We start from the raw sequence: 19,123 nt of genomic DNA, 5'->3' as shown, positions 1-19,123 counted from the left end.
GTAGAAGAACCGGGGGTCTAGTGGACTGGACTCGGGACCTACAACAGTTAGGTCCCGAGTTCAGATCCTACCAGGTGTGATTTACATTTATCCATGTGTAGAAGAACCGGGGGTCTAGTGGACTGGACTCGGGACCTACAACAGTTAGGTCCCGAGTTCAGATCCTACCAGGTGTGATTTACATTTATTCATGTGTAGAAGAACCGGGGTCTAGTGGACTGGACTCGGGACCTACAACAGTTAGGTTCCGAGTTCAGATCCTACCAGGTGTGATTTATATTTATTCATGTGTAGAAGAACCAGGGGTGTAGTGGACTGGACTCGGGACTTACAATGGTTACATCCTGAGTTCAGATCCTACCAGGTGTGATTTACATTTATTGATTTGTAGAAGAACCGGGGTCTAGTGGACTGGACTCGGGACCTACAACAGTTAGGTTCAGAGTTCAGATCCTACCAGGTGTGATTTACATTTATTCATTTGTAGAAGAACCGGGGGTCTAGTGGACTGGACTCGGGACCTACAACAGTTAGGTCCCGAGTTCAGATCCTGCCAGGTATGATTTACATTTATCCATGTGTAGAAGAACCGGGGGTCTAGTGGACTGGACTCGGGACCTACAACAGTTAGGTCCCGAGTTCAGATCCTACCAGGTGTGATTTACATTTATTCATGTGTAGAAGAACCGGGGTCTAGTGGACTGGACTCGGGACCTACAACAGTTAGGTTCCGAGTTCAGATCCTACCAGGTGTGATTTATATTTATTCATGTGTAGAAGAACCGGGGGTGTAGTGGACTGGACTCGGGACTTACAATGGTTACATCCTGAGTTCAGATCCTACCAGGTGTGATTTACATTTATTGATTTGTAGAAGAACCGGGGTCTAGTGGACTGGACTCGGGACCTACAACAGTTAGGTTCAGAGTTCAGATCCTACCAGGTGTAATTTGCATTTATTCATGTGTAGAAGAACCAGGGTCTAGTGGACTGGACTCACGACCTACAACGGTTTGATCCTGAGTTCAGATCCTACCAGGTGTGAACGTTCTCAGGCAATTTATGTTTCGTCCATATTGTCACTCACCATAGTAGTAGTATTAGTAGTGGTGGACTGGTAGTCATACAAAAGGTAGTAGTAGAAGTAGTATTCAGTAATCATTCCAAACTTGACCTACATGTCGTAGTTCTAAGAATTCGCAAACCCACTCAGATGAAGCACTGTGCCTCATTGCAATCAACAGCAAGGCCATGGGGAGACAATAGGGACTAAGGGCAGGGCTCAACACTAACGGTGGCCCGGTGGCCCGGGGCCACCAAAAATGAAAGTCGAGCCACCAAATTTCAAAAAAGGGCAAATTTGGTGGCCCGCCTCGGGCCACCAAAATTTTTTGAAAAGTATGTCAATAAATTCGTAACTTTTTGCGCCGGAAATTAGCAGTTAAATTTGTTTAAGAATGGATGAAAAGGACTGAATGAGTGCCTGAGAGTGAGTGTTGCAAGTTTGTTGAAGTTTATTTATGAGTAGATATGTCCAACTTCTAAATCTTACTATCATAAAACTTAAATATTTGACTCATTAAAAAAAAGGACTTTTAATGTTTTTTATTGGTTTTTTTTCAGGACACCAAATTTTTCTCTCGGGCCACCAAAAATTTGAAATTTAGGATTTTGGTGGCCTCATCGGGCCACCAAACAAAAAAGTTAGTGTCGAGCCTTGCTAAGGGGATTAGATAATCTCTATTCATCTATAGTAGTTTCATCAAATTTTTTCTAGAATCATGTGCCAAGGGACACAGAGATTCTTCTGTTCCCACATTTAACCCATTGAGGACAAGTCCCGAGTATACTCGGGCAGGTGTCTATGGGAAATGTGTGTTGTAGCAAAATCAGTCCATCCTCAATGGGTTAATGATGTTGAGTTTAACCTGTTCTATGCAGAAACCTGGTAGCCTGTATATTAAGCGCATGGGGATTTTAATATTCAGTATGGAATGGGTTAATATTATTGTGATTGTAAAATTCAACATGCATTATAGATGTGGGATGTCTTTCTGTTATATTTACCCAAGTTGCAATTGAGTATATGAATATAAGAACGACCCAAGTCCAATTTTTGGCCAAATTTAGTTTGACATGGGAAATTGTAGCTTATGCATGGACTCATCTTGTGTGTAAAGGATAAATCCTAATTACCCCCGGAAGTGCCTGAAATGAATGAGTTAAATCTTATATCAATGTAAGAATGAAGGACTTGGGTCATTCTTACATTCATATAATAGCGCCCTCTCTCATCCTTCTCCCATCTCTATAGCAGAATATCATGTATATGAATCAAAGAACGACCCAAGTCCATATGAATCAAAGAACGACCCAAGTCCACCACACAAAATGGCCTCTCCACAATTAATGTTAATGTTAGTTGTCATAATAATATATGTTCTAATTTGTATATACAATGTTGCCTTCCCATCACAGTTAAATAGAATATTATTGGACAAATAAAAAAGATATGTAGTTTTTTTTAGTTTACTCGAAATGATCTTCCATGGACTTGGGTCGTTCTTATATTCATATACTCAATTGTATTAATGGAGGTTTATTCGCAAATCACTTTTAACCTTAATAACACTTTCTAGCATGCTTTGCAAATACGAAAGAAAGGGGGAGTCCATTGAAATGTTTCCCAGTACTCATGCGCTCCCTCACGTAGTGCGGGAATTAACTGAATTAGGCAAGGAAGGGGACATCAACACACGATGAGTTCTCGCTCACTCTGTCCCGGTGAGTAAGGGGGTTAGTCAGTGCGCTAGATGTCATTGCATTTGACAGGGGGACGTGGGGAAGGTGTCGCCAGTCAAATGTTCTAATGCCCATTCTAATGCCCATTTGGTGGCAAGGAGCGCTAATCCCCCAATAATCAGCAGGACTTCCCATGAGTCGATGAGCATCACACTGATGTGACACAGTCCAAACATAGAGGGCGCTGTCTGTTGATACCTTATGGCGAGTATGCGAGAACCTGGTCCTGAGGTTCCTGTAGTCTCTCTTTTCATGAAAATCATTATCCCAACCAAGAAAGGATGTTATGTTTTCATCAGCATTTGTTTGTTTGTTAGTTTGATTTGTTTGTTTGTCTGTGTGCAAAATAACTCTTTAAGGATTTGTTGCCTGAAAATAATAAGGGTGTTTAAGTCGCCAACAAAGTCATAGTGTTTGAGACATCTTAACCCATTGAGGACAGGCTGATTTTGCTACAATATGCATTTTCCATAGACCCCTGCCTGTATGTGACCCACTACAACAAAAGGATCCTAAAGTCGCTGACGGCTGAGCCGAGAAAATCGAGTTTGAAGTCACATCATCAAAACTGGTTAAAACATTCAAATTTTCATTTTTGGCATAAGTTTGTAATCTTATGTTTTGCCTGTCGTCTGCTGAAATTTCGAAGCTAAATGATGAAAGGAAATGCAAGAAATCAGCATTTTTCTGGGCCATGATTTTCCGACTTTCAACGTAACAGAAACGTGTCCGAAGATTTGGATTTAGTGCCGCAGCTAGACTCCGCCCCTAGCAACAAGGGAGTGATCTTATTGGTCAGTGCGTGACATCCTGATTACTGATTGGTCGTGCGTAGACCGCTGGCGCTAAGCTTGAATGAACATCGCGGAGGTCGCTAGGAGCGTGCCTTCTATCGTCAAGTGGTGAAAACTGTCTCGCCTCCCCTTGATCATGATAGCGTCAGAAGGAAAACTTTGAAGGCGTTTTTCTCGAAACTCTGATATCCTCATCCACTTGACATGCGCTAATAAAATCATTGATATCTCCGCAACCGAGTACTTTTATGAGTTGTGCTATGTATGAAATTAAAGGAGAAGAGTAAGGGAATAATGTTATGCCATTTTCAGAAAATTATCTTCCCCGACTTTCGGGTCCTTTTGTTGTAGCGGGTCACATATACTCGGGACTTGTCATCAACAGGTTAATGGCATTCTCATTCTCGGCCGACGAGTTGTAGATGGAGTTGGATGAAATTGGTTGGAACAGATGATTAAATTTTGGTAGTGATCAAGGAAGTTTTATAGATTTTTGAAGGAGTTTTTATCTATTTGCAGATAGGATCAATGAACTTGTGAGTTAAAGCTGTGTGTGTTTGAGGTCTACGTATGCGCTCTGTTCAGGCAAGGCGCCGTGCTATTGGAAGCTGATGACATTAGGATAAACGAATAGCTTCTATATTGGAAAATTAGTTGATTTTTTGCATGTATGTATGGATGGATATTAACTGCTTGGCAAAGTTTTGTGCTCTCAGAATGCTTTTCTAGTCACAATTATTTATTGCCTGTTTGGCCATAACAAGAAAGAGTCACTATACTCTCACAAACTTTCCTTTGTATGTGTCAGTGAATGTAAATATCGACGGGCAAATACATCTTGCGCATTAAGACAAAAGTTCCACTACCAGTGACTTTCCATTCTAAATACTCTTTTAATGATTACATGATAAAACATGATGTATTTGGAGCATTCTTCCGGCTATTAGTAACTGATTCAAATGAAATGAAAGCATAATGTATGCTTAAGGTAGGGGCAAGATGAAATTGTTTTCTTTACTTTGTTCATCTTTTTAGTGAAGCATTGAAATTTATTGTCTCATGAAATGAAGAATGTGATATGTCTTAAACATGATATTTTAAAAGGGTATTCTTTTTTAAGGACCATGCACAAGGACGTTGTATTGTAAGATGACTTGCCTCTGGAAAGTCGCAATTTCCCAGAGAGGTGGGGGAAGGAGAAGGAGGAGAAGAAGGAGGGGGAGGAGGAGGAGAAGGAGGAGGAGGAGGAGGAGGAGGAGAAGGAGGAGGAGGAGAAGAAGGAGGAGGAGGAGGAGGAGGAGGAGAAGGAGGAGGAGGAGGAGGAGGAGAAGGAGGAGGAGGAAAAAGAGAAGGAGGAGGAGGAGGAGGGAGAGGGGGAGAAGAGAAGGGGGGGGGGAAGAAAGGAAATCGAGGGGAGGAAACAAGGAAAAGATAAGTTGAGGAGAAATGCGAGAAGGAAAGAAGGAAAGTTTGAATGGAAGGGGGAAGGAAGGGGAGATGGAAAAATAGGGGAGGAGAAAGAGAAAGGAGAAAAGGAAAGGGAAGAGGGAATGAAAGGGAAAGAAGAAAGCAAGAGAAGAGAGGTAAATGATGAGTAAAAAGAAAAGATGACAGAAAAAAAGAGAGGGTAGGCCTAAGCGAAAGAAGGAAGGAAAGGTAGAAAGGAAGAAAAATAGAAGGAAGGGGAAAAGCAAGAGAGGAGAGAGGATGAGTAGAAGAAAGAGAAAGAAGAATAGAAAAGGAGATGAGATGAAGAAGAGAGAGGGAAGGATGAGAAGAAAAGACAGAAAATGGATAGGGGAAAGAGAAAAAAAAAAGAAAGTAGGGCCTAGAGGAAGAAAAGAAAAAAGGAAAGGAAGAAAGGAAATGGAGAAGGAAGGAAGAGAGTCAATCTCTGAATTCCTTTAAGAATAAATTAAAACCATTTTTATTGAAACTTTACAACATCCAACAGAGTTAGTTTCCCTTTATCATCTCAGTCAAGTCATCATTTTTTTTTTTTTTACATAAGTCCTCCTATTAAACTATGTCCCTCTCTGTGTTCTAAATATAACGATGTGTTTTTTTTCTCCTGCATTCTTACCAACATAACTACGTATAAAAAATGTTTTGCATTACATTCAATCCAGCTTGTATTTTATCACTTATTTTACATTATGAAATCCAGATTGCTTGCGTTCACGATGGCACATGCTGTAGTTCCCTCTTTTTTCTCCCTTTTTTTCCTCTCTTTTTTTCCTCTTCTTTTTCCTTTCCTTTTCTCTCTTTTTCCTCTTCCCAATCATATTGATGTCAGTTGACATCGGTTCGTTTATTGTGTTTTATATTGATGTTTTGTGTATTTTTCTGAGGGTCCCATATCGTACAAGCTTTGCTTCTTAGTGGGACCCTCCACTTCCATCCTCATCCTTAGTTGACTTGTATTATACGCTTTATGTATTTAACAAAGATGTAATCACATCTACTTTTCACTTTCATAATTTTCTTATGTACCTTTTCAAGTTTTGTTCTGTATCACAAATATCCCGTGTATACGCAATGTACATAAAGTTCTTTGTTCATTTTGATGGAGGTGAAAATAAAGTTGAAAGTTGAAAGTTGAAGAGAGTCGAAAGCTGGAGAGGAGAGAGAGGAGGAGGAGAAAGAAGAGAATTTAGTAGAAAGAAAAAGGAGAGAGAAAGGGAAAGTGAGGGGAAAGCACAAGAGGAGGAGGAGATTGAAGAGGAAAACAAAGGAAAATGATAGTGGAAGGGGAATGGAAAGGATGAAAAAGCAAGGAAAGAGGAGAAGGAACATAAGAAAGTGAGAGGAGAGTGGATGGGGGATTGAAGCGAGGGAGGAAAATGAAGAAATGATAGGAAAGATGATGAAAAGGCGAGAAGAAAACTCAATATAAGAAAGGAAATGGAGATGAGTAGGAAGAGATGAGGGGAAAGAGTGGGTGGGTGACTTGAGGGAGAGGGAAAACTGGTGAGGTAGTATTTTGTGCTGTCTCTGTGAACAGGCGTGTTCATTAACACGAAGGATTACATTCACCGGTAGTCACCGGCACCTTCTCGCTGTGCTCCGTAGGAAGTGACACACTGCAATTAATTTAACCCTGTTAGTGCCATGGATTCATACAAGCCATTGACATGCTATACAAGCCCTTGACATGCTGTACAATGTATATGGCAAGCAAGTTGCCATTGGTAGTGACAGCTAAAATCGAGGACTTGATACCTTGAATGTTCAAGCCTCCCATATCACTCCTGTACAAGGCAAATGACACTATGAGGATTGAAATTAAGCTACTCAGGGTCTCCAAGTTTTGTAAAGATAAGTGTTGTTTGTTTCATTCATTTTAAAGATGAAATTCAAAAAATTGGTTAAGTCACTTTTTTCCTTGTCCTGATTGTAGGCAATGGTAAAAAATTAATTCCTGTCAAAAAGATATAATGGAAACTTTGAAGGAAATGCAAAGCAGAGGTTTGCATTTAAATGTCCGTCATCTGGAGTTGTCCACACATAATGTAATAGAGACATTTTTGATTTGAGAGTAACATAATTATGATAATGGTAGTTTCCTTGACTGCAAGTACAAAATGCTCACAGCTTATTGGCTGTTGTCATGTTCCTGCCATGGTAAATATGTTTGATATTTAAAGTTGCAAGGTGGTAAGCACTTCCTAAAACAGGGCCCAGGTACAACGTAGGAGATGAAAGGGAGTTTGGCAGCGTTGTACTGCTGCCTTTAAAAGACAAGCTCTCTCTTGTCGCAAACTCAAATTGAACTCAAAGTCGGTGATTTTGCACCTTGCGCATGAAGTGTGACTCACCATGTAGGTGGCTTAATTGATTCCACCAAGGACTTACCCTCTATGTATTACCCCCCCCCCACCCCTCATGCAATCTCTCTTACTACTCAAGCATGTAGATAGTGAAGTATATGAGCCTGTTTCACCAATAGATATGCATCAAGCATAAAGCTCATATCTGAATATTGTGTTTTTCTCCCCAAATATGGTGATGATATATATGAGCCTACCACAATCAGCTCAAAGATGCCACAACAAAATGAGATAGCCAAAAGTCTTTAAAATTGATGATTTTAAAATCAACAGTTATTAGCAAACACCAGTTGCTAGATTCCCGGAAATATACTATGCTGTTAAGTACAGTACCAAATCTGGAATGATCACATTCTTCTTGGTTGTAGGGATTTCTCCTAATTCTCTAGAAGGTTTTACTGTGTATTCCAAACAATTCGCGAGGTTTTTATTTTTGCAGATTTCTTGAGTCAGCCGCTATTCGTGAAATTAAAGACATGCAAAAATATTGACTCTGATCCCGATATGAATGTGACGCAACTGTATACATTTCTCCATTCAGAAAAGTACTCCATGATTGCAAATTTAACCACTCGCTAAATCGATGGGAAGTCTCAATTCTCAAAAATTTAGACTCGCTATTAAATGATATATGAAGAGTTTGTTCGCAAAAACCGACAAGTCCATTTTTGAAGATTTTGAAGTACAGTCTCTGTCATAAAGTACAAAATAATACCTTTTGAATGATATATTGGTCAATACATATAAAGGTTCATTTTTAAAGTTATAGTCAAAAGAAGCAAAAATTTTCTTATTATTCTCTTTATTTTTCTTGACCTTTAATCGCAGATATCTCCATTTGGCAAATATGGACTCATCGTTTTTTGCGAACAAACTCTTCATATACAGTAGTTTGTTGGAGCTCGGCAAGATAATGGTAGTTTTTTATTAGACCATTCCATGTTGTAACAGCCTAATTGCGTGCTTCATTTAGGAGGAGGTTTTGCCACCCAGAATTAAGTGGGGATTGCTCCAAATTATAAGGTTTTTGTTTGTTAGAACTTGGCAAGATACTGGTAGTTCTTGAGTAGACCATGTTGTAGTACATTGTAGTTGAATTGTATGCTTCATGTATGAGGAGATTTTGCCATCCAAAATATGGTTTTAAGTAGCAGAAAAAACATTTAGATTCAGTTTGAAATTCCCATTTTAAATACCTGACATCACTGGTAAGTAGCCTTACTGGTCCAAGTTAAACTGTATTTTAGAAACGTCATGGGTCTATTAATTTGTGGATGACATCATACCAGACCCCTACACTGTCCTGTGCATCTTAACAGCATAATTTGTTATTTTAGATATTATAAAAGAAAGAATAAAGAATGTAACACTTGGCAAGAATCTTGTCTTCATCATTGACATGTGAATGTCATTGGAATTATCTTGTAATGACTTGATCCCAGTATATGGTAGGAGAGAGTTTTGCGTAATGCACTAATAACTGCTGGTCATCCGTAAAGAGCAGCAATGATAACATAACGTTGTTAGTATCAAGGTTACAGGTGGCTTTTACCCCAACAGCTGACGTGCCGGTGTACTTTTGCCGGACCGATCAACACCGCAATGTGGCATTGACCACTGGAACAAAAAAGAGCAAAACAAAACAAAACAACAACATAATGATAGAAATATAAATATAAAGATAATAGAAAAAAAATGACCAAAGATTTCCCCAGAATTCAGTTAACCCTTTGAGGACGAGTCCCGAGTATACTCGAAGAGGTGTCTATGGGAAATGCTTGTTGTAGCAAAATCAGCCATCCTCAATAGATTAAATGTACGTAGCCTCCAGAGCATGTAAAAAAAAAATCTTGTCTGAGACTTAGTCTACTGCCTTAACCCTTTTGTTACTATACCAAGGATACCTTTCCTGTATTGTCACTTTCCTGTTGTAGCTTGTATGCACAAAATGAGTCAAGGGGTCTCAAGCAGGATCTAACTGAACAGCGCCATCTACTGTTCAATGTACACACAGCATTTACATGCACACCCTAGTGCACATTATTTTGCTCCCTTGTGGGCTACTGATTGTATGACACCTGAACGTGTTTCCAGGGATGCCAAGTTCAAAAAATTTTTATGAGTGAGATTTTCGTGACTCGGCATCTCGGTGCGCAAATGTGCGCGCGAGCATGGGTGTGGGAGGGCTTTTCCCCCCTGTGGCCTCCCACGGTAGGGAGCTTTTTCAATTTTTAGCTCTTAATAGTGCGATCAGGTGCATACTTAAGTGACCATATTTTTCACTTATTTTGAAAGACAAAAGGGAAATCTATACCTTCAATTGCAACTATCAGTAATCCTTTGAGCTATGCTCATTATTATAGGCCCAAGTTGCAGACATCGCCCGATGCGTGAGAAAAATGGGTGTCATGCGTGAGATCGTGAGATGGACCCTAATTGCTTGAGTCTCATGCAGAATGCGTGAGACTTGGTAGCTCTGTGTTTCCTGTGCAGCATTTTTGCCCTGAATGCACGCTGAATGCAGTACCAGGTAGCATAACTTTCCTTACAGTCTCCTCACTTGCAAAGTGCTTTTACACCACTTCTAGCAGCAAAGTGGCAGAAGTGAGATGGCAGACTAGCAGAGATCATAGCTGCCAAGTGTTTCTGATTCTGCTGGCTCTCTTAGGCTCAAAAAAACCTGTGATATCTAAGTGTTGACGGGAGACTATGAAAAGCCTCTATTAACCCTTCAAGGATGAACTGATTGTGATATAACCAGAGCTGCCGAGTCTCCCTGATTCTGCAGAAGTCTCCCTGAAAATGTCAAAATCTTTTGTATGTCTGAATAAGAGAATATCAAAATCTCCCTGATTTGGGAATTATTTTCGCCTATTGAAATGCATGTAACACACAGATATCTCCCTGATTGCTGTGTGGAATGTCCCTGATTTGGATAAGGGAATGTTGGCAGACCTGTATAACATTAACATACATTTCCCATCTAGACATTGAGGTAGTGCTGCACAGTCTTTCGACTTCTGCAGGAGGCACCAAAAAAATATTGCTCTGTGTCTTGACATAAGACTATAAAACGTTCTGTTGCTCGTTGAGGACAAGCTGATTTTACTCTAACACAATTTTCTCAGAGACACCTGGCCAAGTATACTTGGGACTAGTTTTTAAAAGTTTAATTTGGGAATTAATTTTGTCCTGTTGAGATGCATGTAACAAATGAGTCACTGATTGCTCTTTGAGAACCCTCCCAATGTTGATATTGTGTTGATGGTGCCAACCTTGTTGTTTCATAAAATCTTACCATATGGTATTCAGCGACTCTGGTAAAGAATGGAGACATTTTTTTTAGCCCACAATGATTGTCAATCATTTTGATGAATGTGGTCCGTCTTCTCTCATCCCAGCTGTTCGCTATGGAAGAGTGCCGCAGCGGGGCAAGAAGAACGGTCCCGTCGGGACGCTGACTCCAGGGGGCGCCACAGCCATGCGCAAAAAGAGCACGGACTCCGAGTACGGCCCCAGCGACAGTGACGACATCCTCCAGCCCTTCCCGCCCATGCCGGTCAACGGCTCCACGACCTTCGACCTGACCCCGCCACATTCCATGCACGCTATGAGCGGCGGGGACTCAACGCTACACCTCAAGCAGGCCGAGATGTACGACCTGGTCAACACGATCTCGTGCGCCTTCCGCATGACATGTCTCTACACACCCTCAAATGCACCGTACCTCAGGGGTTTCACTTTTCCACAGGTAAGCTTGTCACAGTCTCGTGTCCACCTTTTACTTATGTACACTTACCTGGAAGTGCTTTAATAAGACAAAATTGAGACTTTGGGATGAAATTTGTGATAAAGTGTATGAGTATTTAACATAAAAAATATCAATGATAGGAGAAAATTGAAACAACTTTAACCTTGAAAAACTATCTGAACAAATTTAATCTTTAAGACAAGTCATTTTTGGTCCCAAAAACTGATGCTTCATTTCATAAATACAAAATAAGTAAGTTTGCATCAGTGCACAAGCGACTGTACTTGTTGTAGCCATCAAGGGTCTACGTACATAGCCATATTTTATGAGCTCTCTGTACCTGCCTATAGATGATTCTTCCAAACATGATTGCTATTGTGTAAGTTACATTGATTCATCAGTGATGTTTAAGGCGGTGATCATATAGTCCACCAGGACAGCCAGCCTGATAGATGAGGGAGAAAGTATATTATACAATCCAAGTATTATACGTGGAGAGATGCTAAATATCTATGCAAATGAGGCATGTTATTGGGTGTGAAAATCTTGAACAAAGACTTGAAAGTGTTGAATGTACTTCATTTGTCCCGTCCCCCTCCCCCCCCCCCCCCCCCCCCCAAGGAAAACCAGAACTCGCACTTCGCCACGGAGGACATGGACGTCCGCGGCCGCAACCAGTGGGTCCAGCTGTCACAGATTCTTGACCAGGCGGTCAGCGGTCAGGTGGAATTTGCCAAAGCCATCCCAGGTTTCAGGAATCTGACCCAGGATGACCAGCTCTTGCTCCTGAAAGCAAGGTGAGGCTTCTGCATCCAGAAAAGACATGAAGAGTTTGTTCGCAAAAACCGATAAGTCCATATTTGCCAAATGGAGATATTTGCGATTAAAGGTCAAGAAAATAAAGAGAATAATAAGAGAATTTTTGCTTCTTTTGACCATAACTTCAAAAATGTACCTTTATATGCAGTGACTAATATATCATTTAAAAGGTATTATTTTGTACTTTATGACAGAGGGCGTACTTCAAAATTGTCAAAAATGGACTTATCGTTTTTTGCAAACAAACTCTTCACATGCACACAATCAAAAAGACATTATACACTGATGCAATCAATATGACATCATACATTGACACAACCAATATGACATCATACACTAACACAACCAATACACATTCAATACAAGAGTAAACACTACCACATGGTGTAGATAATAAGAATCTATGACATTAAATATATCACTGACACAATCAATATCACATTATATACTAATGCCACATTTTCCAAATGTGCTTTATTCCAAATATGTTCGCTACAGGGTATGTGCTAGTTTGAAATCTCATTTATCTGTGTATTGTATATACTTTGTATTCTAGTCCAAATCTGCGACCAGATGGTTAAATTTGTATGTTTGGATATTCATATTTTTCTTTGCTGTTTGTAATCAGATTGCAAGCATTTATCCCCTGGTCAGAAATGCCTCGCTATTTCCTTGATTTCTTTCATCTTCAATCTCCATTAGATGTTGAAGTTAGAGTGTGCCTCAATTTTCAAGTAATGGTATTTTTCGAGGCAGTTGGCATTGATATTTCTGAATTGCTCACCCTGACTTCTCTCTGATAACAGCTTCTTTGAGATGTGGGTTGTGAGGATTGCCCCTCTTCTGATGATACCTGCTGCACCCCCGGCCAGCAATGGAATGGGCCCTCTGATGACATCGCTGACTCTGGACCTGCATGCGGGAACGGGCGTGGCCACCACGGGGTCGCTGCTGTGGCAGCAGCTCTACCACGTGGTGGGGGGAGACCTGTACCACGCCATGCATCAGTTTGCTCAGGAGTTCAACCAGCTGGGCCTTCTGGAGACTGAGGTGGCGCTCTATACAGCATCAATCTTAGCGGCAAACGGTAGGCATGCTGTTTCTTCCTTTTCTAATACTTCTTCATCATCTCCCCCACCACTACTGTAAACCCAGAGATTTTTGCGTGCATGAAACCTTCACATATTTTGTGAGCAGCTTACCTTTGGGAAAGTAAAATGCACGCTAAAGTTTTTGTCCACACAATGCGTTGAATGCCAGACACCAGTTCGTGAAAGTTTTGTGCTGCAAAAAGCATGTCGACTCAAATTCGGAAAAGTTTCATGCCACGAATGGTCCCGATTTTGCAGTAATTTTCCTTCTCAACAACCAGCACTGGAACCAGCTATGGACCCAGCAATGCATTTTCATGCCATTCCATTTCTCTCTCTGTCAAACTACCATTGTCTTCTTCCTCCACTTCATCCTCCTTAGCTTTTTGTTCTGCCTTCTCTTCCTGCTCCTCCTCCTCCTACTCCTCCCCCTCCTCCCCCCGCTTCTCCTCCAAACCTCCTTCTTCTCCTCCTCCTCCTCCTCCTCCTCCTCCTCCTCCTCCTCCTCCTCCTCCTCCTCCCTCTTCTCTTCCTCCTCCTCCTCCTCCTCCTCCTCCCCTCCCCCTCTTCTTCCTCTTCCTCCTTCTCTTCCTCTTACTTCTCCTTCTCCACCACCCCTACTTCCTTCTCCTCCTCCTCTTCCTTCTTTTCTTCCTTCTCTTCCTCCTACTTCTCCTTCTCCACCACCCCTTCTTCCTTCTCCTCCTCTTCCTTGTTTTCTTCCTTCTCTTCCTCCTACTTCTCCTTTTCCACCGCCCCTTCTTCCTTTTCCTCCTCCTCCTCCCCCTCTCCCCTTCCTCCTCCCCCTCTCCCTTCTTTTTTCTCTTCCTCCCCCTCTTCCTCGTACTTCTCATCCTCCTCCTCCCCTCCTCTTCCTTTTACTCCACCTCCTACTCCACCTACCCTTCTTCTTCCTCTTCTTCCTCCTCCTTCCCCTCCTCCTCCTCTTCCTCCTCCTTCTCCTCTTCCTCTTCCTCCTCCTCCTCTTCCTCCTCCTCCTCCTCGTCCTCTTCCTCTTCCTCTTCCTCCTCCATCCCCTCCTCCTCCTCTTCCTCCTCCTCCTCCTCTTCCTCCTCCTCCTCCTCCTCCCCTCCCCCTCTTCTTCCTCTTCCTCCTTCTCTTCCTCTTACTTCTCCTTCTCCACCACCCCTACTTCCTTCTCCTCCTCCTCTTCCTTCTTTTCTTCCTTCTCTTCCTCCTCCTCCTCTCCCCTTCTTCTTTCTCTTCCTCTTCCTCTTCCTCCTACTTTTCATCCTCCTCCCCTCCTCTTCCTTTTCCTCCACCTCCTATTCCACCTTCCCTTCTTCTTCCTCTTCTTCCTCCTCCTTCTCCTCCTCCTCCATCCCCTCCTCCTCCTCCTCCTCCTCCTCCTCTTCCTCCTCCTCTTCCTCCTCCCCCATCCCCTCCTCCTCCTCCTCTTCCTCCTTCTCCTCCTCCTCTTTCCCTCCTCCTCCTCTTCCTCCTCCTCCTCCTCCTCCTCCTCCTCCTCTTCCTCCTACTCCTTTTCCTCCTCCTGTTTCCTATACTCTGTCCTGTAGCCTCCATCTTCTCATGGTACTCCTTTTCCTCCCCTTCTTTCCCCAGTCTACTTCTGACTCCCGTGTGGTATCCATTGTTCTTCCCACTCCTCTTTTCATTTCAGTCTCTTCATTTTCATCCCTATTTTTCTTTCCTTCCCTTTTGCTAATCCATCTGTGCTCTGTAATTCTTTGTGTAGCAACTTAATTCTCAAGTTTGAGTTTCTTCAGCTTGTCTCCCTGTACAAATGAAAATTTGTTAAGATCGCAACTGCTGATCTGTAAATTAACGAACATGTCGGAAAAAAGGAACCAGTGGGACTTGAACCTGTCATCTACTGCTTTCAGGGCAGCAACACTACCACCAGGAAAGCAGTAGATGACAGGTTCGAGTCCCACTAGTTCCTTTTTTCCGACATGTTTGTTAATTTACAGATCAGCAGTTGCGATCTTAACAAATTTTCATTTGTAGAGGGAGACAAACTGAAGAAACTCAAACTTGAGCCTTCACCCCTCTGAATAATATCTTTCTTTCATTTAACTTAATTCTCTTTGACTTCTCTTCTTTTCAACAAGTAGGATTGAGTGGAATTCAAGCTGTAGTACACTGAATCTGTTCTTCATTAATTTCAGACATATCAATTCTTTAATTGACAAAGGCTATCATCCTGATTGACTACATGTTCTTGTTTCAAAGTGAAGATTTTTTTTTTTTTTTATATTCCTTTTTTCCTGAGAGGGACTCAGTAATAAATGAACTGCATCATTATAAAGTTGATTTATTTTCCATTCATCTATTCAAATGGTTCAACGAAGTAGCTCCCCTGATGAAGGCAAAAATGAATGCTGGGAAATCTCTTCCAAGACAAGGGGGTGTCAGTTAGAAAGAGAAAACTATTTCTAAATGTGATAAAATGTAAAATCTGATAATTGTATTTTTGCAAGCAAGATGTAGGCCTACACTGCATTGAAAAAAAAAATATATATCACTCTTACATCACCTGAGTCTGAATTTCTTTGAAAGACTGGCATTAATGAAAAGGGGCATTGCATAATCTTGCTTATATTCTTATCTTTGCAACTCATTGACAAGTTGTTCTGTGTCAATAAGTAAGCACCAAATCAGTAAAAAGAAGATAAAAATAAACAACTTGATGCAAACATTTGTTTGACTCGGATTCATATCCTTGTTGAGATTTGTTGGAGAGGGGTGCTAAAGATGTGACTCTGTTGCATTTCTCCACCAGATATCATGGGTCTGGGTAACCCTCCAGCAGTGGCCGAGCTCCAGCACCAACTGGTGGAGGCACTGCAGGTGCAGGTGGACGGGAACCACCCGTCCGCCTCCGCCCCCCTCATGGCCACCCTGTACGGGCGGGTCCAGGAGCTGCGGCGGATCGGTGGCATGCACCGGGACTTCGTGATGGGGTGCTCCCAGCGCTGGCCCGAGCTCTGCCCGAGTCTTCCAGCCCTCTACACGGAGATGATGGACATCACGATCATGTGATTGACGGGGCGGGAGGAGGTGGCAGCAGCCGACGCCCCAAGATGCAGATGTTGACCTGAGATGGGATGGGGTGTGCAGCTGCGTCTATCCAATTGTGATAACAGGAGCAAAGGAAATAAGAAGGAAACGGGAAGTTTGCCGGAAGCAGAAATAATGCAAGAATATGAGCAGAATGATGAGAATGCGATGAAGTACACAATTTTTTTTTTCAATGAAATGAATGCAAAGTTCTCTCTGTGGTCACCAGGAGAGTCAACCCTTTCAGAGCTACATCTTGAAAGGAGGAGACGGGGATGAGACGATGATGCAAAAAAGTAGAAAATACAGATCTGGAAGAAATTGAAATTGCACAATATCCTCATCGTGATGCTCATTATGAATTTTCTTTGGTCATCACAGGAGCCAAGGATGCACTGTGGAGATCCCTCAGCAGAGTCTCAGATGTTATTTCCTTTGAGAGAAGAACGGTGTTTCAATGTGTGAGATTACAAGTGTTACGATTACCCATGTGACTTGAGAAAACAAAAGGTAATGTTGGTGTTCGTCGCGTCTGTATGTGTGGAATTTTGTGCAGTTGTTGTAACCTACAATGTACCTTGTTCCCGTTGTGGCTCTTGAATGTCTGTTGATGTTGAGTCGTAAGAGAACTCTCTGTGATAACTTGAAAGACGGAGAAAAAAAAACAAGAAATCAAATATTCAAACTGTGTGTGAATTCAACTAAAGCGTTTACAGTTCAGGGGCATTTTATTATGTTAGTGTAGTCCTCACATCAGCATTCATATCTTTGTTTACTTTGTGAGTATTATTATCTGTAGTACAAGCTTACAATATAAAAAGTATGTTTATATATCTGGTATGTTTTTTGCTCGTAGAAGATAAATATCAGATTTAATCAGTGAACATGCATGACGTGGTGCCAAAAGATATGAATGCAAATTTGAATGTAAGTGTGATCTTGGCCAATAAGATGCCATATCTGGTTGCCATAGTAACTGGATATTGCACATCCATGGCTTGCCTAGAGCAATCGCTTGTAATGTTTGCATATTTAAATGCAGAGCAAGAAATATGCTGAACATTGCGAGATACACAGCACAATGAATAGATGAAAGAAACCAAGGAGCATTTCATTTTCCTGTATATATGTTACTATTCTGTATATTCCATGGTAGGTGTTTATAACGGCAGGGATATTTTTAGTGTGATTGCGTGTGTGTGTTATATACATACAACACACTCTTTATTATTCTTTTTTTAGGAGGGCATTCACAATCAGAGATATTCAGTAATACATCTGCTTTAAATCCATTTTGTCAGTGATATCCACATTATTAGCAAGCAAGAAATCACCTCATCGGAAGTTTTCAGTACCGCATTGATACTAGTAAAAAAAAGTGAAAACAAAATTCATATATTAACTTTGTTATGCCTGTGATATCCAAGTTTGTTGGGAAAAACAAAAACAAATGATGCTATCACAAGTTAACAAGTTGGTAACCAAGACAGTGAAAGGTACAAATGATATAAATTTACTTATTAATTTCAAAATACTTTAACTCCTCTTAACCCTACCAGTACTGTAGGGTGCCTGAATGACCTTGTAATGTTGTGGACTTCAAACATAATACCATTCTGACTAAATAAGCTGCTGTGATTCTAGCTTCAGCAATCTGATTTTCTGCACTCACATGTGCGGAGTCCAATTACTGGTAATACTTTTTTTTAAGGCAGCAACATCATTATTACCATTAAAACAAATTCTGCTCAGCTGATTCAGTCGATAAAACAATCTCTTTATAAGAAAAAAATACTATTTAGAAAGAGATCATTTTCAATGGGCAATGGAAAAAAATCAATTTCGACAGTGTCTGTTGTGATGCATAAGGCTTAGGCTGTTTAAGAAGTTAAATTTTCTGTATATTTATACCAAATATATATAATTATGATAATGATGATTAAGATAAAAGTTTTTATATTATCATTGATTATTGATACAATGACAATGATAATTAGAAATAATTTTGTAATCGCAATAACAACAACAATTAATATTATAATTGCGACATCAATATCAGGATTAATTATAATAATTATACCTATTATTACTGTTTTTATTATCACTATCATTATTATTATGACTGTTATCATCAACATCATCATCATCCTTTTATTTCACATTTCATATCAAAGTAAATGGAACACCAGTCAGTAGCATACCTGAGAACTGAATGTGGTTCCCTGACAGCTTTGAAAACACACTTAGCTGTGAATGGGTGAAGACATTGGTGTCTCCCATTAGAGAAAATTGAAAGGGGAAACATTTTCATTCATGTCTATAGATATTTTTGGCATCATTGTTGGTTCAATATGAGGTTGATTGATGAGTTGAAATAAAGGCATGTTGAGCATGGATGGCTTTAACAGAAGTACCAACTGCCTTTGTACTTCTTGTATGATGAAAAAGGTTTAGTTCGATCAATGTCTTAGCAGCATACGCACAATCTACGCAGATCTAATCAGTATTCTTTACTTGCCAATATTTCTTTTTAGCCTTCAAGAAAAGAAAAGAGAAGAAAAACACCTCTGCAGTTTGTCATTTAGTGCATTCATATTCATAATCCAAGATCAGGTTGAAAAAAAAAAATAAGAAGAATGAGAAAATTGTCTCAACTTATATATTTTTTACATCAACCTCTTCCATTCAGGAAAGTATCTTGTAAAAGTTTTGCCAAAGTCCCGTAAGCACATTCACGTTACCTCCATTTTTTGCACTAGAGATTTAGATTTTTTAAAAGGATTAAAACAGAGAGAGATGAATATTATTAATGTTGGAAGGAAAAGACGATTTGTAATATCAGGGATATGTATATGCATTGTGTTGTCATTTTTGACTGTCTTGCTTGTCTACCTCATTATATAAACATTGTGCCTCGTTCTGTTCGTGGGAAAAAAAAAAGGAAGAAAAATTAATAGCCACAGGCTGGGGTATAGATATAAGTAAAAAATGTGA

The 19,123-nt window shown here is 40.6% G+C and overlaps 1 protein-coding gene across 1 annotated transcript in view; it reads left to right on the top strand.

The window, feature by feature from the left end:
* LOC139712897 (ecdysone-induced protein 78C-like) overlaps nucleotides 1–16,397 on the top strand; it is a 198,104-nt gene extending 181,707 nt beyond the window's left edge. Inside the window, exons 6-10 of the mRNA XM_071624675.1 lie at nucleotides 3,948–3,950; nucleotides 10,828–11,177; nucleotides 11,799–11,974; nucleotides 12,803–13,083; nucleotides 15,852–16,397. Coding sequence (XP_071480776.1) covers nucleotides 3,948–3,950; nucleotides 10,828–11,177; nucleotides 11,799–11,974; nucleotides 12,803–13,083; nucleotides 15,852–16,111 — 1,070 coding nt within the window. The 3' untranslated portion in view covers nucleotides 16,112–16,397. The remainder of the gene's footprint in view (nucleotides 1–3,947; nucleotides 3,951–10,827; nucleotides 11,178–11,798; nucleotides 11,975–12,802; nucleotides 13,084–15,851) is intronic.
* The last annotated feature ends 2,726 nt before the right edge of the window (nucleotides 16,398–19,123 follow it).

The sequence above is a fragment of the Diadema antillarum genome, unplaced genomic scaffold, assembly GCF_040938485.1.
Source record: "Diadema antillarum isolate AM-2024a unplaced genomic scaffold, OU_Dant_1.0 seq00001872_RagTag, whole genome shotgun sequence".
Lineage (NCBI taxonomy): Eukaryota > Metazoa > Echinodermata > Echinoidea > Diadematoida > Diadematidae > Diadema > Diadema antillarum.
Note: the sequence above shows the minus strand (reverse complement) of the source record. Positions and strands in the feature narration are given on the sequence as shown.